Source organism: Schistocerca gregaria, chromosome X (assembly GCF_023897955.1).
Source record: "Schistocerca gregaria isolate iqSchGreg1 chromosome X, iqSchGreg1.2, whole genome shotgun sequence".
In the NCBI taxonomy this organism is placed as follows: Eukaryota; Metazoa; Arthropoda; class Insecta; order Orthoptera; family Acrididae; genus Schistocerca; species Schistocerca gregaria.
The window spans coordinates 744,689,744-744,715,757 of NC_064931.1; the positions used below are offsets into that span (position 1 = coordinate 744,689,744).

At 40.1% G+C, this 26,014-nt stretch overlaps 1 protein-coding gene across 1 annotated transcript in view; it reads right to left on the reverse strand.

The window, feature by feature from the left end:
• Positions 1 to 16,676: 16,676 nt before the first annotated feature.
• Positions 16,677 to 26,014, reverse strand: part of LOC126298302 (uncharacterized) — an 826,796-nt gene continuing 817,458 nt past the window's right edge. Inside the window, exon 7 of the mRNA XM_049989599.1 lies at positions 16,677 to 17,305. Coding sequence (XP_049845556.1) covers positions 16,677 to 17,305 — 629 coding nt within the window. The remainder of the gene's footprint in view (positions 17,306 to 26,014) is intronic.

Consider the following 26,014-nt stretch of genomic DNA (forward strand, 5'->3'; position numbering starts at 1 on the left):
AGGAGGTAAATTGCACGTTTTTAAAATAAACTTTTGACTCTGATTATGAAATTATTGTAGTGATTTTTCAGTAATTTTTCAGAATTCAGTGAAGAGAAGCGAGTTCAAACCGGCAATAGAGCAAATTTACGAAAATCTGTGTACAGTGCAGAAATACACATCAACGTAAACCAACTTCTTGATTTTTCAGCGGGGTTGGCTCTTTTATAGAATCGTCAAGCCAGCTGTACATCTGGAACTGTTTATTCTATTAGTCATGCCAGCAACATCTAAAAAATCACATCGTAAATCATAATCAATGTGTCTAGGATATAATTAACCACTCCTTCTACAGGCCACAAGTGGCCCATCGGGACCATCCGACCGCCGTGTCATCCTCAGAGGAGGATGCGGATAGGAGGGGCGTGGGGTCAGCACACCGCTCTCCCGGTCGTAATGATGGTATTCTTGACCGAAGCCGCTACTATTCGGTCGAGTAGCTCCTCAATTGGCATCACGAGGCTGAGTGCACCTCTAAAAATGGCAACAGCGCATGGCGGCCTGGGTGGTCACCCACCCAAGTGACGGCCACGCCCGACAGCGCTTAACTTCGGTGATCTCACGGGAACCGGTAGGATATAATAAACATATCTGATATTCCATAAATTTGTTTTTTATGTTCTGCTAAAGGTGAAATGGACGCGTAAAAATACCAAAGTAAACTTTACGGTGAGCGCAATTTTGAAAATGTAGACTGCGGGTCCCTAGGACGGCAGCTTAGTTCGGATTTGGCCACACGAGATGCAACGAGAGAGGAAAGGAAGACTGTGGCAAGGCACCTTATTTACGGTCCAGGTTCTCTTCCCGTCGAAGATCACAGAAATTTTCCTAAAACCGTCATGAATTCTTGATGAACTTGCCATATTTCTTCTTAGTTTAATTCTATTACAAGAATAAATGCTCTTGCTTTAACAATTTCGTCATCGACAATGCACAATTTGACGATTTCGTATATTACTAATTCCGGCAGCCTCAACAAATCCTAATATATTCTCTAATATTTAAAGAATATTATTGTTTTTATAGTGGATTAAATCAAGCGATATAGGCCGACCCAACAGAGCCTAGCGGTCATTAAAAACGTCCAGTCACTGTTGTCATTTATATGCAGCCAGATGTACAGTTGTATACAAGAAACCAAGGTATGCACGTTATCAACTATTTTAATCTGGACGACAGTGTAATATTTAGATTTACATACATCCCGTTTGCGAGGACTCCAAATTGTTCCATAAATTGCGGGAAACGAATAAAATTTGTTATAGATAAATGGGATGTTTATGCAAAAGTGGAGACTTTTGGCGAGTCTGTTTCTGAGCTGTAATGTGCTAATAAATTTAGGAGGTTTTACCGCCAGTCATTACTTAAATTAACTTTGTAGAAAGTCTCGCAAATACCTAAATGTGTGTGTTAGTCAGTTGCATCACCTCCGTCGAACCTAAAGCTGTCTATCAGTTAGAGAATTCCTGGAGTCCAAACCACAGGCTTTCAATCTGACGCAACGTAGAATTCACAACAAAGAATTACAAACAGACTCTTTACCGTCGTAGATAGTGCTCAATTAATAAAATATGTAAGTCATTCATGAAAGCTGGTTACAGCTCATGTTCGGACATTCGTGGTAGCTTTCTGAATAGTCTGTACGAACGTTACTACAAGTGGGAGGAGAAAAGTGATAGATAATTTTCGTGATGGGTTACGGCTGAAGAGCATAAAAACTCCTCTCCCTCAATCCTTTTATAGAGACGACCTTTCTGCGATCTGGGATGACTTCTTTGCTCTGGGAGCCAAACATTTCAGTATCCTCAGCTTGTACCCCTAGCTATACGTGTAACCACACTGTGGAGAGCTGGAGACTAAGCAGCCAACCATTTTGTTCCTCCAGCACTGAACAAGATATGGAGTGGCAACCACCACACTGCAGGAAAGCTCTGATATTAGATGAAGGCTAAAACGAACCCTCTGTTATTAAAAAAACTGCGACAGTCCGTCACACACTTTCTACCACCTGGACTGCCCTAAATCAGTCCGCTATTTCAATTAACCTTTTACGGACGAAATGATTTAGAGAGTCAATGATCAGAAACAGTCTGAAAAGCTTGTAATTGTGCTACAGGGTAGGTTGTGCTGAGAAATAATTGTTAAGAAAATTACTCGATAATTAGCATTGAAGTTAGCCAACGAGGCCGCTGCGATCGCCAAGCTGCCCGCCGTAGACGGTTATGCCAAAATTTATTCTTTGGAAATCGAACAACAGAGCGATACAATAACTGGACGTGGGGCGCTTGTAAGGGTCGAACCCGAGCCAAAGTCTGAGCAGTCTAGTGGGCTATCGTCTTGGCTAGCAGAACCTTTGACACTAATTTTATCTAAAATGTCGAATCAAAACACCTACAGCCGTCTAAATTTCCAGTTGTTATTTTATTTGGGCAACCAGTTTCGGAGCTACATTAAGCCATCTTCAGGCCCCCTGACCGACATGTAGGAAGAATCGCAACTTCGGTCCAGTCAAACTAGGGGTCAGCATTCAGTGAATGGTAACCGTGGATTTTTGAAGCAGCAGTGCCTTCGATCATCACTTGCCGATTCACGGCGTAATGTAGCCCTGAAACTTGTTACTCAGATAGAATAACAACTTTAAATTTAAAGGGATGAAGATGTTTTGATTGGACATTTTATATTGAGCAGCAGAGATCCCGCAACCATCTGTAGAAAGATGGACTTACAGAGACTAATTTTATCTGCCGGGCCGCTTGAATCTGGGAGTAACGCATCGAATTTTTCTCTTAAGAATTATTTCTGAGCACAGCCTACCCTGCAAATCCCTTATAGGCTTCTCAGACTATTTTTGATCACTCTGTCCTCTGACAGTAATTTTAAAAATCAAGATTTATGGTATATTAATTTTAATGGCATACACCTGGTGACAGAGGTATAATGCTTCGAAATAAGTCCAAGATTTTTAAAATAAAACAAAATTTGTACGATTTTTTTTTATTTTTCAGGTCATACAGTTTCTTTGGAGTTTACTCAGAATACAAATTTCTTTGTTTGATTTGTTTGGCTTATTCACAGGGTGAATAGAGTGGCGGGAGAGGAATATGAACATTCCATAAGACACTGAGAAAACGAATGACACCGGTGATTAAACTTGAACTATTAGCGCATTTTGACATCATATATGTTACAAATTCTTAATACATTATCCCGATGTTACGTTTCCTACAAGCAGCGAAGATCAGATGACGCAACTCTCAGTGACCCTAAGACAGAGATGAAACAAATAGTTGCGAGGATATCTCAACAACTGGCGACTGGCAACTATCTCCAGTGCTTTCACACATGTAGTCGCTATGTATTTCGTATTAGAAGCCAGCTCTAAAAGCAATCAACTCGAAACAACGCACTGAAATTAGTGTTTGATATTTAATAAAATTGCAGCCTCAAGATTTTTGTCTAGCGTCTGAGCGTTTTTCCACTGTTGAATGACTTAAGAGTTCTTTTTAGGAATATGCTATCAGGATACTTTCCTGTTCGATAACAGAGTTTTTTAAATGTGAGAATGTAACGTGTTTCAGTAGTTTCGTAAAAGCGTCAAAGATATCCCCCACGGTGGGAAGGAATTATGGTGTGTAACAATAATGACACACTTGGTAAAGGCAGCTGTTGGTCGCCACAAAGTCTTAAATAATCTGTATTTGGAAATTTACCATAGAATTATCGAAACGGATGAAAGATTAAAAATGACCATGGTGTAATATGTGGTGATATGGAATAGCAATGTAGAATTTGTTTTCTTCTTAACGTCTTAGGTATTAGACGAACACCATGTCTCCAAGGATAACGCCACCGAAAACAGGCACTGGATGGCTGTGTTACGTCTCAGTATCCGTCGACATGATAATAATTTGTATGACGGAGCCACACACGCTCACTAATAACATGAAGAGGAAAGCAGCCACAAGACTGACCATTTTTCTCCTGAAAACTAGCTTATCTTGGCAGTCATGATGTTCGGACCGCGGCAGGATTTTGTGCTTTTTACATACACAAGTATTCCCAGAGGAGAAAGACAAGCTACGAGGCAAATGAAACTTTAGAACCGACGAACATTCGGAGTTTTAATACCTTAATCTACCAAACAGATTAGAAGACTAATAGGTATTAATAATGGTACTAACAGATTTAGGCTATCTGTAAATAAGAACGTGGAAAAAAGCATTTGTTTAGTCTGTGACGAAGAAAGTGGGAATTAAAAAGTATTTGGTAAGAGAATCTGACTGCGAAAGACCATATTACACCACTGCAGATGGCATGACCTTGGAGAGATACTAAAATATGAGCAGGGCTGTAGATGTTTCACGTAAGTTTACGAGGTAAGAAATGGAACTTAATTTGATCCGTTCACTGCATGAGAGATACTGCCTCAAAAGGTTGTCGATAATGTGCAAAGGTAACAACTTATTCAGTGTCAGCATGACCGGTAGCCTGTAACCAAAATCATTCTTTTTAATTAATTTTGTCGTTATACTCATATACGCTGTATCTTAAAAAGTGGCCTAAAGTGCTGCATCCATTGACTTAGCAGAAACGGGTCATTCCAGAGGTGGGGAATTCAGCACACAAATTTAGGTGCAATACCTACGACGTGCAAAGTGTTGGCGGTAGAAATCGTTTATGGGAATTTACTCCCACTCTCCTTGCTCGGCTGAAAGGTACAGATCAAAACTCAGGTGCTTATGAAAACTATAGTAGAACCTCCGAAAGTCGTGGACGACGGGATAACTGCACGTGATCGAATCCAAATTTGATCCTTCTGAGAATGCTTCCAACTGTCTGTTGCTCAGCTACCTCGGTGTGTTTCTCATCCTCTGTAGAGATAATCTAGGTTCACGTTAAAAATCAGGGATGAAAAAAAATTAACCCAAAGATTTAGCGTCGAGATCTTAATGAAACCGAGCAGAAGTACGAACTGGACATGTATGTCGGCTTCTATGTAGTTTCCTTAAGGTGTGATTAATAAAGTGCTCAGTATTTTGCACCACGTCAAATTCTGTGTTCATAGTGTCATCTGCTCACGTATTTTCATATTAACATTTCTAGCGTAAGTAACAAAGTGAAAACGGCGTTCCTTATGTAGTTATCTGTTAAAAACGGAACTCAGAAGTTTTATGGGTTTGTAATACGTAGATATGGCTGATGCAAACGAGGAGAAAGGTTGGAAAACTGTTCAAAAATCTTTCACTCCAATGAAAATACACAGCTTTTACATCAAGGTTTGCCATTCGCAATTAGGGGAGCACTTGTGAAACAATTTCTACAGCAAAAACATCGACAGGAAAGATGAAAACTTGACACTGATGAGAAAAATCGCCTCACTCCTTTCCCGAAATAATTTGATACTACCGCAGCAGTAGCATTCTTCTAACCAGAAAAAAGATATATGAGTAAGCCAATGAAATAACAATCTCTTTAGTTACAATATTATCTTAGGTCAATCCCTGCGTTATAAATTGCAAATAACACAGTGATTCTTTATTTTGTGCTTTAAAGAAACGAAGCTTTTCTGCTATAATATTGACTATGGTAGCGTCATTTTTATATCCGCCGCTATAACCAGGTTCAACAATATAAAATAGATTTCTTCGATAGGAAAACCACGAAAAGCGATGGCTTCCTTTGTAAGTACAGCAGAAAAAATATTGCTGTTGGATTTCATTCAACGATCAATAAATTCCACGTAACTTTTTTTAACGGTTTAACAATCTAAAAACTATAGGGGATTCAGAAGCAGTAGCGTCGAAACAGACATTTTATTGATCGCTGATTTCTCTGCCAGCAGTTTCGACCTATCTGCCGACGCTATTAATCGTATTTTTGTTTCTATACAGGCGTGGTTAACAACAGGAAATGTACCTTCATGAAGAGACCATTCTTTCTCATGTTCATCGTTTACTGACTAACACAGCTGTGTAAAATGTCCACCACATATAAATCTTACTGAATGATTTTTGGATGTTAAGGCTGCTATTGCAACACGTGTTTTCTGTCGGAATAAGAGGCACGCCGTCGATAAGACTACTAACTTTATTAATCAACGGGAAACCTATGATCAAACCATCTGTCTCTATGCTCATAAGTAGTATTTTAATGAATCGGAGAAAATTCAATAAATGTAATACTGTATGATATTGTTTGCTCTCGCAGGTGACTTTTTTCGTGATGAGTAACTAGGCTTCAATAAAACCGAATGTAACCTTTAAAGATGACACGTTCGTCGAATTGAAACCAACCTCGCATTTACGATATTTTCCGACCTCTGTAAACGTACAGCTTTCCAAACAATTAGTGATGAAAAACAGCGATCGGCGTGCGCCATGTGCTTCCAGACAATGCGTACGTACCACTTGTCTTGATCAAATTTCACCACTGGTAATGACAATAAATCACAGAAAATTCTAAAAAAGAAAGGACAAAAGTTAGTGTTCCGTTATGTTTCACTTTACTCGGATCTGCTCCTTTTCTGTAAATATCTCAGGTCATTTATTTGTATGTTCCGTTAAGAAAAAATGAAAGAAAATCAAATTACAGAAAGGACAAAAACAGTAATTATTACGTGGTATTTGGTTGCTATACCGATATTCCAGGTATCAAGTGAACTTCAGTTACCGCCTCAATATTTCTGTAGAAATGGTGGGGAATGTAGCAGGTAACATGAGACAGGATGGCTACAACTACGAATATCTAGACCACTTTCTGCTAAGACAAAAATTAAAAATGTGCATCAGGACGGGTATGATATAATTTACATTCGAGTTCGTGCCTACTAGGAAGTACGACGGAAAAGCTACGAATTTTTTTTAGTCAAGGCTGAGAACTATTTGTTTGTCGAAGTAAGTGGGAAAAAAGAGAAAAAACAAATGTTGATCACATTGATTCAATGGAGTCCTTAAAGCGTAACGTGTCGAGGCCGAAAGTGCATGAACAGCAAAAAGAATGTATTTCTCAGGAATTTGAAGTGGCTATCTAAGATTTAAGATATGGTATTGAGTATTGACTGTAAAAAAAAAATTACTTATTCGTCGAGCTACGAGGGGAACATCAGTAAATTTATAAACAGAACTTGTTGTATGTATCATGAATTTCATTACACTTCGTGAAGAATTGCTATTTACTTCCCTCCTGTTATCGTGAGATAAGATTATAGCAAATTATTATTCACCATGATTATCACAGGAATACCCTGGACTAGAATTTGAAATGTGCACATCCTCAGGACTCATTTGAAGACGATTTACATCCTTAATCGTGTTTATTTATAATAAGTGATCGTAGACAAGTATGATGAATTTGTTCTTCGGCGTCAATTTTTCTTACCGTGCTAGGGTTTCCTGTGTAATATAATTACTAAAGTAGTTCCCTATCTGAAAGCTCGTTTATCCTGAGAAGTTTTCATGCTTCTAGATGCGCAGGATCATTTTATTGAAACTGAAGAAAATACTACAATTCCAGGAAACAATTGACTAAGAGTAGTATGCACAGTTGACTTAATTCGCCAGAAATCAGATACTTCTCTTGAGCCACATATGCGTTCTACGCAGACCACTCAAAATTAATCTCTTGATTAATGGCAGATGATCGCCTAACCTAATTCAAATGTGCCACGGCAACGACTACACTCCATATGACTTTGCGTTAACATTATTTATTACGTTCCAGCCTTGGCGGTGGGGTCATGGTTGAGTGTTTATACTCGGTATCACTGGGGCATTGACCAGCTGTGCATTATTATAAATTCATGCGCAATTATTTGGTTGTGATTCCACGTAATCATCATTAAGAAGCCAGCAGCATTTATCTTGCCGAGCCAGCACGTCCATAGTGTATTATTAAGTGGCGTAATTTTGGGAGGATAGTGCATATAAATTGAGCACTCTGGCTGGAGGGCTTGAACCATTTAGATGCAAAGTGTGGCTTGTCTACCGCCTCCGTACCTTCCCACACCAACAGATTTACAACACAACACTAATTCCGGGGAGACTCTAAAAACCTGACGTCTCAACAAATTCTATTAATCTCAAGATGTATCAGTAGCATGAAGGTTGCTATTTAAAATAGGGTCTGCAAGAAGAAACTGACAAGAAATAGGTCGCAAAAGATGTTTCGGATGATAAAATTTGTTAGGTGGCGATGAATGAGACCTGAGTGCGTTTTGCTAGAGATGAAAATCTCTTTTTAATTACTACCGCGAACACCTTCTAGCTCGGTCGGCTCCGTGTGCTTCCAGAACTAAAACACAAAGCTTTCTGACTGAGCGCAAACAAGAGGAAAATCCCACGAGGAAAAATTATAGACTGAAAAATGAACAATGTAATTGTTTGCAGATCACAAGTTCCTCAAAGTTTCGAGCTTGTTTTCGATAGAAAATCATCAGGAGATGAGCACCGTCAAAGACACTTGATAAAATATGTGAAAAATGAAATATTAATTCCATCAGTAATGCTACACTACAGTGAGAATCCACGCAACGATCTAAAGCACTAAGAAGAATTCAACAATGCTATTACCTCCAATGGAAAAACTCTACGTTGGCGCAGACACACTTATAAAGATATATACTGAATGCAGGATAAACATTTATTCAAATATTTTTCTAGCAAATCTCACAATTTACACTTCATCCTCTCTCATGTATAATCGAGAACACGGCGCTTCTTATATGCGATACATTATTACAATTTTTTGTTTCACACTAAGTTATATGTACATACAGCAACATTTAGGTACTGTTGAAAACTCCAGGCACTACATACTACTCTGTATACAAAATTTATTCTTCTATGAACTCCTACCTTTCCTCAGAATCTCTTAAATGTTAATATATTATCACGCCCACTTTAATATATTGTCATATTTTAGAAATCATTTACACCTTCGTATTTCACTAGAACGCTTACTTTTCCATTTCAGGTAAACATGAAGCGTTAACTAAATGATGATCAACTTACGTGCTTTCAGGTGAGGAATCACGAGAGGTTTCGTATAAGAGGTTTCGTGTACTTGACGCTTTCAGATAAATAGGGGCCAGTATATAATGAATGTGTTTTAGTTTTCATACAACTGCCTAAGTACACTACAAAACGAATATAATAAGTTAGTGAACTGGTGGATAGTCATTACCAAGTTAAAAACACTCTGAAGTATTGTAGCGATTACAGTTGAGCTCACAAAAAACTTTAGGGTTCAATCACAAGATACAACCTAACTTAAAAGACTGCCCTAGACTACTTAATGTGGCAAAAGTTCGCATAACAAATTGGTTAGAGACAACCATTGATTTTTGACGTGACAGTGATACAGGAGTAATGAAACATACTTTTATATAAAATTTCAGGTAGCAACGTGAATGGTTACATCAGTGTAACTGCAGAACCAATTTCAATAAGGAAAAAAGACCGTGTGTGTGCTTTGAAAATTAAATAATAGTTATTTCTATTACGGCTGTAAAAGTTGTGGTTTCGTTAGACGCAGTAGAAGAGTGAAAGTTGTATACAGAAGACTGGATAATCGGTACATCCTATAGCTATACGAGATAAGAATGTTCACTCTCCAACATGATAAAGGTATGTTACTTGCGTGCTTAGACAGCTGTATGAAGACTGAAAGGAGCGAGGAATGTAGAATTGAACAGAAATTTTGTGTTTAGCTCATCAGTGTTAATCTTGCGACTATAATTACTGTAAATTATTATGGAATGGACCTGAAGCGCTGAACTAACACTTCTTAAAACATTGTATGTTTTGCTCCATAATTTCCTAGAAAATGTTTACATGGCTGTAGAGTGAGGAGAACTCTTTTACGTTCAGATTCATGTTTATGAAGACTACCTTCTTTAGTCTGGTCATATACTAGATTAACAATGACATAACTGAAGGCACGTGTGTGCAGCTACATTTTTTAATTACTTTGAAGTGGTGCACTTGTATTAGGTATTTTAAAGAAGCTGGGAACATGTTGGAATAACCAAAATATGAAATCCTCCTCCATCAGTGATCTGGCTTTCTGATGACAGGTGACATCAATGATCCAACTAAACTGCTTAACATCCACTGTGGCATTTCGGTGGATATACTTCCATTAATCCTGTGAAAGTGAGCTAGAGTCCTTCATCACGCATTTATGGCATTTGAGACCATTTGTACATGCACAGAGGAGACTAAAAAATCAGTGAACCAAATGTATAACAAAATTACGAAGACTGGCAGTCGAAAATTCTGAACTCTTTATAGTTATGAAAAAAAGCTCTACAAACTGAAGTATTGTGAATTTTGATGAAACTCATTAGCACGTCCAATAAGGTACTTGAGATACTGGGTTGCAATGAAAATTATTGTGGGATCTGATCGTATCATATATTCCAGTGTTCTTTTTTTGTAGTACTGTAGAATGCCTGTTTCTAAATCATTGTAACAGTACAACATTTTGCATAAGAACTCCCTTAACGAGGATTAAACTAATCTGCAGCCGATCATTTACGTCTATTGAGAGGCTTCACGATAGACTTAAGTGAAAATTGTAGATGAAGCATTTGCTTCCTTGCTGAGATAATTCTACCATCAAATTTGTTTTTGTTTCTCAGCCTAAAAAATAAGTTTCAGCACTATACCTTTGGTCTTGATAACAGTGTACTATACTGTTCATGCATTTATGTTGACAAGTAACACTTCCAGCTAATCAACTCAAACTTGAAGTAAAATCTCATCAAATGGTTTCTGTGTACCATGACTGCAAAATTATTTTTGTTATTGTGTAAGAGCCACATTTTACAAACAAAATTATGTGCAGACTTTCAGCAACTCATAAATTTTTCGACTACACTTTATATGTGAAAATTTAGAGGAAACTACAGTTCAACTGCAAGATCCTTATAAAATTTTTGTCAAATGAGAAAAAACTCTGGCTTCCATAAATAGTAAAATAGGCTAATTGTGGAACAGTGTTTTTAATGTAAGTGATAAAATATGGCTTTTTAATGACAATATACTAATGACTGGGCAAGAAACTTAAAAATCATTTAAAGGACCAAAAGTAGTTGTTACTTTGTAGCACTGCATGAATTTCATTTTATTTGTTTTTGTACATCCAGAGTGTAACTAAAAGTTTAATGATAAACAAGCTGAATCTGTGCGATGTTGATAATATTACAGTTGGGTTACAGAAATACTACAGAAGTTAACATTTCGAGCATCAACTGACAATATATCTTCACTGTTTGGATATTAGGCAAAACTGATTAAATTTCAGTTCATTGTGTTATTTATTTCAATAAAAACCTATATTCTGGCAGAAATATGAAAAAGCTGTGAAGAACCAAAGAAACCATTTTGTGGGAATGTTAGTAGAACTGTCTGCCATAGAGAAGATCACTAATAAAATTTTCTTATGATCATCTTACTAAGTTAACCCATGTTCATCATGATCACCATATTTTAACTGATTTGCTATTTGGTAAAAGCTGTAAGTTGTAAACTCAATTTTCACACTGGATCTGATAACTTCTCTTTCCAGCAATTCTTTTCAGTGGACTCAGTCGAAGAGAATATTAAAATGATACATATAAGTATAAACGTATTGTATTTTATGTAACTTTTAAAATGCCACTCCACTCAGAACTGATATAACTTAACAAGAGTTTCCAAATATCTTACAACATGAGCACTTATGATTAAACATAACCTTTCAATGATAAATCTGTACATAAACTGATATTGATAACACCTAATGTGATGTTAGAGCAATAAAACAAATATAAATACAATAAATACAAGAGTAATAATTAGGATGCTTCAGTGAAACCTCCTATACTGGCTTTCTCTTCCTCCAATGACTATCAAACACAGATTGGTGCACCTAAGTGGTTGACAAGGAAATGAAAACAAACATTCACAAATAAACACTGTATCTGATCCTAAACTGCATAAATTTCCTGCAATTTTTATATGGAGTATATATGTACATATAAATATGTCTATGCTAAAACTTTTGAAGACTGAAATTATGCATCAATGCAATGTGGAATCCTAGGGACTTCTCAGTTTCACCCCTAATGGTACAAAGAAACCCAAACATCAATTCCTCATGAAAGAATAACTTGTCTGAAGTATAATTTATTTGGGAAAAAGAACAATTATGGTAGCACGAAAAGTAGTTCCTTTGTTATGATTCTTTGAATGTTGCACCGGATAATATGAGAAAGTGACAGCTCATTACATTTGCAGATACAAAACAATGAAAGACTAGATTGGAATCTGGCACTGTTCCGTTATTTTGTCTGAAATGATTCTCCAAATGCTATGTAACATAAGGCACAGTTATTCACAATATATATCTATATATGTATGACACAGTCTCAATTCATGTTGTTTTGGTATTTCACAGGGCAAATCTTTAACTGTTTACATACTGCTATGGAAAGCTTCACCATCAATCCAAACAAATTTTGGAAACAGTTACATCCCTTCTCATCCATTTAGTGACAAAATGATGTTCACAGTGATTTATGTTAGGAATTTAATTAAGTCAAAGAGTTTAAAATGCCATTAGAGATCACCAATGAGATTTCTGATTACATGTCATACTATTTTCTTAATTACTGTAACGAAATTGTGAGCTGGTACACGATTTGCTGAAGATATTATGCATTTAATAGTGTAAAGTCAAAGCTTTTGTTTTGTTATGGTGCTCCTGTTAGACAACATTATGAGCTACTCTGTGTTAGTGACTGAAAACTTGGGTGTTAAAAAGAACAGTCCATGTTCGACCCTTCATTTCTGATAATCGTCCTTGTTAGACCATCAAAAGTGCTTAATTTTCAGAATTAGTTACTAAGTGTTCTGTCTCACATAATGTATGTGCAAGAGTGTAAACATTTGGACTTAACAAAAATATGTATAGGAAAAGAAATGCTACATACAAAATTTAATTTTAAATAACCTGTGAAAAAATTAAAAAAGCTAACTTAGGATATGGCACACCTGTGTATTATTGGAAGTATGTACCACACAGTCTCACCTAATTCTCACCTTCATGTTAACATGGTAATTAAGTTTATGGATTTTTACCAAAAATTTAGAAAGTACTTCTCTTTCCAGTACTCTGATAATCATTAGCTCCTGGACACCTTTTTTCTGTTTGTGAGGTCACAGATGATACTAGCAGAATTTATTTTGTAATCTCTTCAGAGTGAAGAAAATATTAAGCTCCTTATGCTCATGAGAACATTTAATAATAATAATGATGATCTTAATAATAGTAAATATATATGAATTTTAAAACGACTTGCTTCTATTAACTGGAACACACTGAAATAACATTATTTCGTGTAATACCTCATTTATCATGTAATTTCTATCCATGTAGGTATCCAAACTACTTTTTGTCCAAGCTGATACATTATCTTAAAGTAATACATGGTCTCCATTTCTAATTTATTATTTTATATTCTTGGAGGAAAACTCTTTGTATCTACGTATCTATTAGTATGAAAGAAATACAAAAGAATGCTTTAAAATGTGTGGCATAGCAGACGAATTGCTCGCTACAAATGACCACTGTTCTAAAGAACAGACCATTACTGATAACAGCAAGAAGATCGAAAAATAACCATATTATAGTTTCTGTGATTTTAATATCACACTATATAGATACAGGGAAGAAGTTATGTATCACTATGTGAGGTACAAATGAGCACATGGGTTTGTTTTCTGAATATCAATGGCAGAACAGTAAGTGATAACAATTTGCCATTCATCATGACTGTATTGAGCATTCCTATATCAGTTGCAAGTATCTGTGCAAATTTTTTATATTGATTTCTAAATGCATGAAGCATTCCATAGCAAGGATCTCCACAAAGCATGTACTCGCCGAAATTCCAGTACTCATTAGCTGGTTCATTGTCAGTTGAAAAATACGCTTCAAAAATTCAATTTGTGAGCATTCATTTTCCACTGTATACATAAAGTGGTGTGTCTACATTTTTATACCTAAAACAGCACAGGGATTGCATTTGTTTGAGTGTAAGGAAGGAAGGAACATTAGGGCAGAACACCCTATTGATGGGGTCATTAGAGTTGCAGCGTGATGTTGACTGCAGTAGAATGAGGAAGGAAATTGACTATGTCCTGGTCAAAAGAACCATCCTGCCATTCGCATTAAGAGATTTAGGGAAACCATGGGAAAGCTAAATCTGGATGTCTGGACTAGAATTTTATTTGCCAGTGTGAGTCCAATGTCAGACCACTGAACCACCTCACTTGGTGCATTTCAATGAACTGAAACTTCTCTTCCCAGTTGCATTAAAATTTCCAAGCAGCGAAAATTGTACTTCCCAGTGATGATTTAGGTAGTATAATGTTAGAAAGTTATATAAATTTTTCTTATATATCTCATAAAAGAAATTCATCTCAAAATATAAATTGAAATGAAATCATTGTATCAATCTACATCTACATCTACATATACATATACACTCCGCTAGCCACTAAGCGGAGGTACAAATGCTTAGACATATGAGACCCACGTTGGGATGGTAGTGTCACAGGAAATGACATTCTTGATTTTTGAATTACTGTTCAACTGAAAACAAAGCCTATTGAAATGTGTTCTCATTGTAAATCTCATTTAAAGAAATGAATAGCAACTAGAAAATTTAGTGACATTTAATTTCTAATTATTTGGTGTGAGGACTATTCTTTTCAATAGAAGGTCTTTATAGGCAAAACTATAAATATGTCAAGCACCCAGTGTTACTTTGATAAAAATGTGCACAACTAAAATTATCTAATGAATACTGATGCCAAAGTACGTGAAACTGATACATCCAAATCAATATGATCAGATATTTTCATACAGCATGCCAGCACTAATGATTTTATCTATTTGGTGACGTTGCAATTGGTATAGGAACGTCACCTGCCTGGAAGAGCTCTCATGCATGAGCTAACTTATACCTACAAATCCACGTTACACTACAAAAAAAACTTGTCCGTACCGTTTCTCAGGATCAGTTTTAAAAGTGGGGAGGAAGGTTATAATTACACAATTCAACTAAGGACAACTGCAGCTGAAAAAATTATTGTAGATCGACAATGGCGTAATACTACAGTCTTTGCTGTCTTGTACAAGTGTGAAAGCCAGTACCTGTAGAGAGCACACAGTTATAATTGAAACTGTTTTATTATTTGACACTTGAATTTTAGTTATTCCTTCCTCCTGGAATTACAAAACCTTTTCATCAGAAAGAATAAAATATTGTTCAGTTCACGTACCTCCAACAATGAAGATATACTTGTGAAACCGATAATTCTGTTTTGTTTTTCAGACACGCTAGTATTGTGGAAGCACAGCCAAACAGTTTGTCTTGTTGATGACACTTCAAACTGGCATGGAATTATTTACATGCAGTGTTTCGCATATGGATATGTACTCATGCCTTGAGTTCACAACGAAAATTTGTTCAGCTGTAAAACTATTTCTAAACCAAAATTGGCAAGAACTTCTTTTGCATCTTGCTGATGCGGATAAAGGATCTACAATACTATAATTACTCAGCTGAAATAAACACATATAACATTTTATTTACAAGACATCGGCATTAGTTTAGGTCGTTGTGGGAGGAACTAGAAGGTATAGTACAGCTTCGCAGAATTTTGAATTGAGACAGTTTTGAGCTAATGACACTCAGACAACATGAGGCTGTGATGTTAATAGCTTTTTCGAGGAAAAAATGGCACGTACATGTACAGTTATTCACTGAATTAGTCATTCGAACTTTAACCTAAATAATTCACAATTTCATGAAAATCTTCGTAAAATAATGATGTAACCATAATCATTTTATGTTCATAAGAGACGTTTTTGAGCGTGTATCAAGTGCAACAGCTGCGTTCAGGAGTACCTCGGAAATTATGACAGATACGTAATAATGTTTGAATAGTCACAGAAGTTGTACTATTTACACACTTTATATTAGTTTGAGAGTTTGCTAGTGAAACCTCGACCTCAGTTCGGATAAAACATTTAGATTAAAGTTTTACTAGTTTCGAATTTATCATCATAGCCTCTTTCATTGTAGAGTGTCACGTACACAGTCTTCGTTGTAAACCGGCACAAAGTACCGTGAATAATGAGGCTGAGACTGTAGCACTACCTTTTAACACTTTTCGTTGTACACAAGCTTTTGCCACGTTCTTTCTCGGCATAATTTGCACGAAGAGAAGAATAGAATAAAAAGGATTATAAACAAATTCAGGAACTAAAAGAGTCGGGCAACAGTGCCTAGGCGAGAGAACAACATCAGTAGTGTCTGTCACTGAAAATGTGTTCGCGTTTGGTACTCACATCCAGTTTTTTTATTCGTCGTACACTGTCAAATGACACACGGTACGGTTTTGCCATAACAGACGTATAAGGGGTCTTAAAATATTGTCGCGTTCGTGTCACAGCGGGGATGTTCCTCCGCCTGTAACACTACCCAGGCCGTCGTACGTGAAGTTTAGATATTATACAAATGATAGCTAACGACTTTTACGGACAGGGGTTCTACACAAATGTGAATATATAGGCGGTAGGGTGGTCTACTGCGTGTGCACGCGGAAGCCGTACTCCTCGTCGGAGGAGGAGGACGAGTATTGTCGGCGCGCGCGGCGGAACTCCTTCTCGAGCGACTGCGAGATGTTGCGGCGGGCGCTCTGCTCGCGGAACAGCGAGTACAGGTTGCTGCGCTGCTTGGGGCGGCTGGCCGCCGGCTTGAAGCTGCGTGGACGAGCGGGCAGCGGCGGCGGCACGCGCTTCGGGTCGTCGCGCGGCCGCGTCGTCATCTCGTACATTATCTCCTCGTACACGTGGTACTCGGTGGCCGGCTGCTGCGACGGCGGCAGCGGGGCCGGCTCGGGGGGCGACTGCGTCTGGTTCTGCAGGTCCTCGATGATCTCCAGCATGCACTTGGCCACCTCGGAGAAGCGGCCCGAGCGCGCGCCGGCGCCCGAGGCGGCGGCCGCGGCGGCAGAGGAGGAGCAGGACGGCTGCGCCACCGGCAGCACGGGAGGCGCCAGCGACAGCGGCAACGGCAGCGGCATATTCACCGCGTTCAGCGCCGGCAGCCGAGTCGGACTGGCGCTCGCGCTGGCGCTGGGGCTGGCCGCGCAGCTGCTGTCGCTGCTCGACGATGACGCGGCGCCCGCCGGGCCGCCACTGCGGCTCTTCTCTGCAACACAACGCACGTGTTCTTTTAGCTGCTGACTAATGGTTGGCTTCAACTTTTCTAGTCCTGTCTTCCTCAGTCGCGTGTATTGATAATTTTTACACTACTAGCCATTAATATTACTACACTAAGAATAAATGCAGATGATAAACGGGTATTCGTTGGACAAATATATGTGATTACATTTTCACGCAATTTGCGTGCATAGATCCTGAGAAAACAGTACCCAGAACAACCACCTCTGGCTGTAATAACGACCTTGATACGCCTGGACATTGAGTCAAACAGAGATTGGACGGCGTGTACAGGTACAGCTGCCCATGCAGCTTCGACACGATACCACAGTTCATCAAGAGTGGTGAATGTGGTATTGTGACGAGCCAGTTCCTCGGCCACCATTGACCAGACGTTTTCAATTGGTGAGAGATCTGGAGAATCTACAATTCTCAAGGCTGTCAATTCAACTAAGTACCTGCGTGTTAAAATTACGAACAACTTCAGTTGGAAAGACCACATAGATAATATTGTGGGGAAGGCGAGCCAAAGGTTGCGTTTCATTGGCAGGACACTTAGAAGATGCAGCAAGTCCACTAAAGAGACAGCTTACACTACACTTGTTCGTCCTCTGTTAGAATATTGCTGCACGGAATGGGATCCTTACAAGGTGGGATTAACGGAGGACATCGAAAGGGTGCAAAAAAGAGCAGCTCGTTTTGCATTATCACGTAATAGGGGAGAGAGTGTGTCAGATATGATACTCGAACTGGAATGGAAGTCATTAAAGCAAAGACTTTTTCGTCGCGGCGATATCTATTTACGAAATTTCAGTCACCAACTTTCTCTTCCGAATGCGAAAAAATTTTCTTGAGCCCAACCTACATAGGTAGGAATGATCATCAAAATAAAATAAAATAAATCAGAGCTCGAACAGAATGGTTTAGGTGTTCTTTTTTGAAGCGCGCTGATCGGGAGTGGAATGGTAGAGAGATAGTATGATTGTGATTCGATGAACCCTCTGACAAGCACTTTAATGTGAATTGCAGAGTAATCATGTAAATGATGTAGATGTAGATGTGGATGTAGATGTAGATGCAGAATGTGATGGCCAGGGCAGCAGTCGAACGTTTTCTGTATCCAGAAATGCCCGTACAGGAACTGCAACATGCGGTCGTGCATTATCCTGCTGAAATGTAGGGTTCCGCAGGGATCGAATGAAGGGTAGAGCCACGGGTCGTAACACATCTGAAATGTAACGTCCACTGTTCAAAGTGCCGTCAATGTGAGCAAGAGGTGACCGAGACGTGTAAGCAATGCCACCCCATACCATCACGCCAGGTGATACGCCAGTATGGCGATGACGAATACACGCTTCCAGTGTGCGTTCACTGCGATGTCGCCAAACACGGATGCGACCATCATGATGCTGTAAACAGAACCTGGATTCATCCGAAAAATTGACGTTTTGCAATTCATGCACCCAGGTTCGTCGTTGAGTAGACCATCGCAGGCGTCTGTGATGGAAAAAAAGGTTTAAATGGTTCTGAGCACTATAGGACTTAACTTCTGAGGTCATCAGTCCCCTAGAACTTGGAACTACTTAAACCTAACTAACCTAAGGACATCACACACATCCATGCCCGAGGCAGGATTAGAACCTGCGATCGTAGCGGTCGCGCAGTTCCAGACAGCAGCGCCTAGAACCGCTCGGCCACACGGCCGGCCTGTCTGTGATGTAGCGTCAAGAGTAACCGCAGCCATGGTCTCCGACTTGATAGTCCATGCTGCTGCAAACGTCGTATAACTGTTCGTGCAGATGGTTATTGTCCTGCAAACGTCCCCATCTGTTGACTCAGGGATCGAGACGTGGCTGCACGATCCGTTACAGCCATGCAGATAAGATGCCTGTCATCTCGACTGCTAGCGATATGAGGCCGTTGCGATCCAGCACGGCGTTCCGTATTACCCTCCTGAACCCACCGATTCCATATTCTGCTAGCAGCCATTGGATCTTGACTAACGCGAGTAGCAATGTCGCAATACGATAAACCGCAATCGCGATAGGCTACAATCCGACCTTTATCAAAGTCGGGAACGTGATGGTACGCATTTTTCCTCCTTACACGAGGCATGTCGACCGAAGTGACCGTGCGGTTCTAGTCGCTGCAGTCTGGAACCGCGAGCCGCTACGGTCGCAGGTTCGAATCCTGCCTCGGGCATGGATGTGTGTGATGTCCTTAGGTTAGTTAGGTTTAACTAGTTCTAAGTTCTAGGGGACTAATGACCTCAGAAGTTGAGTTCCATAGTGCTCAGAGCCATTTGAACCATTTTTGAACACGAGGCATCACAACGACGTTTGACCAGGCAACGCTGGTCAACTGCTGTTTGTGTATGAGAAATCGGTTGGAAACCTTCCTCATGTCAGCTGGTTGTAGGTGTCGCCACCGGCGCGAACCTTGTGTGAATGCTCTGAAAAGCTAATCATTTCCATATCACAGCATCTTCTTCCTGTCGGTTAAATTTCGCGTCTGTAGCACGTCATCTTCGTGGTGTAGCAATTTTAATGGCTAGTAGTGTACTTCTGGGCCGTCTGACAGCAACTGAATATAACTCAATTTTAGTGCTATATGCGTTTCGCCTCTATTTTCTGCAAGGCATCATCAGTGGCCTGGAGTATGTACATATGTTTGCTATTTAATTTACATTTTTGTCACTGTACCCATAAGTTATAAACAGTTCTGGTGGTTGGTATTTCCTATTAAGTAGTAATGTCTTGAACTGTACTTACAGGTTACGTGGACAATTTCTTACATATTACGCTCCTGTTGCATTTTTTGTGTTGTTCTTCTTGTTATGAATGCCAATTTGCGGTTTTTTCCGCACGTTCCACAGCACTATTAACTGAACGCTTGTTTCAATTGAATGTTTTGGTTTCTGTTGCCGACTGTCAAATTTTTTTCCAAAGATCGAATGTTATTGCCATACGTTGGACTGTAATTATTGAAGTATGTGTGAACTGTTCGTGTATGCGCGCGCGCGCGCGTGTGCGCCTTTGTGTGTGTGTGTGTGTGTGTGTGTGTGTGTGTGTGTGTGTGTGTGTGTGTCCAGAATGTGAAGGGGGAAGAATTTTTTGTTTTACCTTATCATTTCCTTTATTAAGTGTAGTAGGGAGCCTGTGCTGATGTGTGTTTGTTCATTTATCACATGTTTGTTTTCTGCTATGGCATTCTTGCGTTTGTATAAGATGTTTGTCATGGTTGCTTATTATCATTATTTTCATTTCTTGTTCCATGTTTGTAGGATGATGGTTATGGTGTTTTAAATGTTCTGCAAATGTGGAATGGTTTGTTTCGTACTTCCAACATCTGATATGTTCTTTGTATCGTGTTTCAAAATTCCTGCATGTCATGCCTATGTATACTGCATCACAACGTTGACATTCAAGTTTATGTATTCCTGATTGTTAGAATTTGTCCCTCTTGGTAGCTGGCTCGCTTAGGTCTGATTGGAGGGTTTTCCCAGGCTTATATGCTATTTTGAAGCCATGTCTCTTTAGGATGTTTGTAACTCTGTGTGTTAGTTTATGTGTGTGGGTCGTGGTGTACCATCTGGTTCTTTTCTGTGTGGTGTTGTCATTGTGAGTGTTTGTAAGTTTTCAGCTTGTGAGTTCTCTTGTATTCTGGAAATGTGGTGTTTGTTTTGTATTTGTGTTTTTATTTTTTGATTGAATCTGTGTACCACATGTGTGTCATAGCCGTTGTTCTTAGCTATTTGTATGATTGTACTCATTTCTTGTTCATAGTTTCTCGTATTGAGTGGGATTCTGTTTAATCTATGTAACATGTGTCTTAGTGCTGCAAATTTCTGGGTGTGGGGGTGGTTGGATGTGGAATGTATTATTGTGTCTGTGGCTGTTGGTTTTCTAAAGATTTGAAATGTTTGTTTGCCATTTTCTTTTTTTATTGTAATGTCAAGAAAATTTGTTTGATTTTCTTTTTCAAGTGTGAATTTTATGTTCTGATGAGCTTTCTTTATTTCCGAATGGAATTCATCTAGTTTTTGGTTGGTTGGCTGATTTAGGGAAAGGGACCGAAGAGCAAGGTCATGAGTTCCATCGGATGAGGGAACAATGGGGAAGGAAATCGGCCGTGCCCTTTCAGAGGAACAGTCCCGGCATTTGTCTGGAGCGATTTAGGGAAATCACGGAAAACCTAAATCAGGATGGCTGGACGCAGGTTTGAACCGTCGTCCTCCTGAATGCGAGTCCAGTACGGTAACCTCGCTCAGTGGTGACCAATGAGAACGTGTGAATTCAACTCCTTCGGCTTATTGTGTGAAGGACTGGGGTATTAAAACAGTTTCAGGCTTCACTGATCTGATGGTATTACAATTTCCTTGAGACATATGAGTCTCAAATTTATAGTAGATAATGACGGAATTTAAAGAAACTGATTAAAATTTGTGCCTCAGATGGGACTTGAACCTGGGTTTCCTGCTTATCACTCCGTTAGCCATACTCTTTGACGCCCGCACTGTTCGGTCAGAGAGGCGGTGGCCCTCTCTAATAAGAAAACTGAGAAAAGGAATCAGCGATAACGGATGCCATGTGACGTCCGCCCAGACCAAACGCAACGAGCAACACAGAACAAAATAACGAGAAAAAAAAGATGGTGTAATGGTTAGCACATCTGCCTAGTAAGCAGGAGACCTGGGTTCAAATGCCGCCTGTGGCACAAATTTTAATTCATTCCTTTAGCTTACATTATTATCAAAGTTTCAGGAGTTCTTGCGAGCTCAGGAAATCTGGTATTACGGAATGTAGGGGAGAACTCGCAGGCTCTCCGGGGCAGAGGTGAAGTTCAAAAGTAATACATACTGCAGCTCGGTAGTGAGTGGTCATCATTGATCCATGAAGATATTCTGCCAGTAATGAAAGGTTCAAAGAATTTATGAGTGCGCTCCTGTGCACGGATTTATGATTAGTTATTTCCGAATTTAGAGCCTCCAGCCCAGTGGTTGTCAAACATTTTTGGCTTGAGAGCCAGTACTGACACTGGAGGGTGACAACTCTGGCCACCACGAAAGGTGGAGTGTTGGGGGGAGGGTGATGGCACCTCAAAGAGGAAAAAAATGGCTCTGAGCACTATGGGACTATGCCGAGGTCATCACTCCCCTAGAACTTAGAACTACTTAAACCTAACTAACCTAAGGACATCACACACATCCATGCCCGAGGCAGGATTCGAACCTGCGACCGTAGCGGTCGCGCGGTTTCAGACTGTAGCGCCTAGAACCGCTCGGCCTTTCCGGCCGGCCTCAAAGAGAAACTCAATTTTCATCAGACCATGTTTACTGTTAGAACGTTATCGCTGAAACATTTTGAATCTACGTATTTTAAGCCATCACGTCAAATATTTAAAAAAAGTAAATAATATATTGGCACTACTGCATTTTTCTGAAGGTTCATGTAGTGACCAGCTTTCTGTACCTATGCCGGTATTGTGGCCAGTGCTGTCGCAACAGATCCCATGTTTGTTGTATGATTTACGGGTACATTTTCAAGGCACCTTCGCGCCCTACTACCTGAGAGAATACAAAGCCATTACAACTCACCGTTTTGATTCGGACTTTCGTATTAGGCCAAATATAACGGAACACAGGCTATAATAAAACTTTATTAATGCAAAGTTGTCAAAAAGGCATAGAATGGCGGATGACAACTTTTCATATACAGGTTGAACATTAATTTAAGCGGCAAACAGTAGGGTCGGATTCATGACTGAAATTGGAGGAAAAAGGTCCTATTAACAAGTGTCCGGAAATGCACCATTGCCACGGTTGATGACGCTGATTAAGGACAGTTCCTTTGGTCACGTGCCGTGTGTTCCTTTCGTATTGTAGTTTGTGTGACTGACGCAGCGTACTGTAACCAGTAGAATGGTCCGGTATTCATGTCGATAACAAGTCGAGATGGTGTTTGTGTACGGCCAAGCAGATGGAAATGCTTGAGAGGCAGCACAGCTGTATCAAAACCAAGTACACTCACAGACGCCAACCACACCACACAACATTTCAAGCTCTTTTTGGGCGTGTATGTGATCATGGGTCCTTTCAGACAGACGAAAGTGCAGGGCGGTGGCGGACTGTGCGTAGCCCATTTTTGGAAGACCAGGTATTACAGGATATTGAGACGAACCCTAGTACAAGTTCCAGGCAAGTGGCCCGCTAACATGGTGTAAGCCTAAGTACGATTATTTGTACCCTGCACGACAATCGCTACAATCCCTATCTTTTACAATGCTGCGGAGGCCATTTTGAACACTATTATGACGTGGTTGCGATGCAGCTCTGTACTATGTTCCAAAACGATTTGTTAACATTACACGCATACCGTCCATTACCGGGTGCATATTCACAGGACCTTATTTCCTCTATTTCGAGTCAGGAATCCGCTCTTGCAGTTTGTCGATTTTATTAATGTTCACCCTGCATAGAAGGGTGTAAAAGTCTGTGTGATTTGTAATATTTTGCGTGATATGTGGAAGTAACTGGCTCTTATTGGGGTGAACACCTTGGCCACTGTTCCTAACGAGTAGTGTGGTCACTTTTACAGGTCGGACGCCCTGTCGGCAGTAGTGATCCACAGAAGAAACCATCAAACTGAAATAAATAACAAGGAACTACATTTGTAGGCCAAAAGACGCTGTTTAAACATTGATATTGTACAAATTACTACGCTTCATACAAGGGAGAGGACAAGAGTAATGTAAAATACTTATCTTACGTCAGAGAACTCAAAAACAAAAATGACTTTACAAAAAAATAATGAGAGAAGCTTCTTCTGCCATTCTCACTGAAAACAATGGCGATGTATTTTAGAACTCGCCTGACGACTTCTTGGCAAGCTGTAACACTGTTCAGGTTTAAAACACAGCCAATGGCCACTTTTTCCGTCCTGGGTATTTTTACCACACCTTCCCCTACCGATCTTGCCATTAATTGGTAACATACATAAATTAGTATTAGTATTTGTATTGTATTGTATTGTATTCTATTGTGTTGAACTGGGGACCTAGAAACGACGGAGAGGCTTCGTCCCCGCCGTGGCCCGCAGTGTACACAACCTAACATGTTACAGCAGTCTACTCACCCCACCGTCGCCCAACACCGAACACAGGGTTATTGTGCGGTTTGGCACCAGTGGACTACATGCCCTTGCCCGACGACTAGTACGTTGTGTTTCGTTGACACTCATATATCGGCAGCACAGTTTGCGAAAGTGCCAACATCCCAAAGACTGGACCAACGAGGAATGGGGTCGCATGTTTTTCTCGGATGAAAGCAGATTCAGTCTGAGTAACGATTCTGGACGTACCGCAGATGGTGATACAGTCTGCAGATCCAAAGAAACTGGTATAGGCATGCATATTCAAATACAGAGATTTGTAAACAGGCAGAATATAGCGATGCGGTCGGCAAGGCCTACATAAGGCAACAAGTGTCTGGCGCAGTTGTTAAGTCGGTTGCTGCTGCTACAATGACAGGTTATCAAGATTTAAGTGAGTTTGAACTCGGTGTTACAATCGGCGCATAAGCGATGGGACACGGTGTCTTCGAGGTAGCGATAAAGTGAGGAGTTTCCCGTACGACCATTCCACGAGTGTACCGTGAATACCAGGAATCTGGTAAAAGATCAAATCTCCAACATCGCTGCGGCCGGAAAAAGATCCTGCAAGAACGGGACCAACGACGACTGAAGAGAATCGTTCAATGTAACAGAAGTGCAACCCTTCCGCAAATTGCTCCAGATTTCAATGCTGGGCCATTAACAAGTGTCAGTGTGTGGACCATTCAATGAAACTTCATCTATATGGGATTTCGTAGGGGAAGGCCCACTCGTGTACCCTTGATGACTGCACGAAACAAAGTCCTAAGCCTCGTCTGAGACCGTCAACACCGACACTGGACTGTTGATGACTGGAAACATATTGCCTTGTTGGACGAGTCTCGGTTCAAATTGTGTCGAGCGGATGGACGTATACAGGTTTGGAGACAACTTCATGAATCTATGGACCTTGCATATCATCAGAGGACTGTTAAAGCTGGTGGAGGCTCTGTAATGGTGTGGGACATCTGCCGTTCGAGTGATAAGGGACCCCTGATACGTCTAGATACGACCCTGACAAGTGACACATACGTAAGCATCCTGCCTAATCACCTGTATCCATTCATGTCCATTGTGCATTCCGACGGACTTGGCCAATTCCATTAGCAGAATGCGATGCCCCACATGTCCAGTATTGCTAAAGAGTCGCTCCAGGTACACTCTTCTGAGTTTAAACACTTCCGGTGACTACCAAACTGCCCAGACATGAATATTATTGAGCATATCGGGGATGCCTTGCAACGTGGTGTTCAGAAGAGATCTCCACCCCGTCGTACTCTTACGGATTTATGGACAGCCCTGTAGGACTCATGGTGTCATTTCCCTCCAGAACTACTTCAGACATTAATCGAGTCCATGACACTTCATGTTGCGGCACTTCTGCTTGCTCAAGGGGGCCCTATGCGATATTAATGCAGGTGTACCGGTTTCTTTGGCTCTTCAGAGTATAATGCACCCAGTGATAGTCTGTCCACCTGTTATGGTGTGGGAGGCAAAATGTTGCATGGGGTTACTGACCTCCAAATCTTTGAACACTGGACACTCACCGT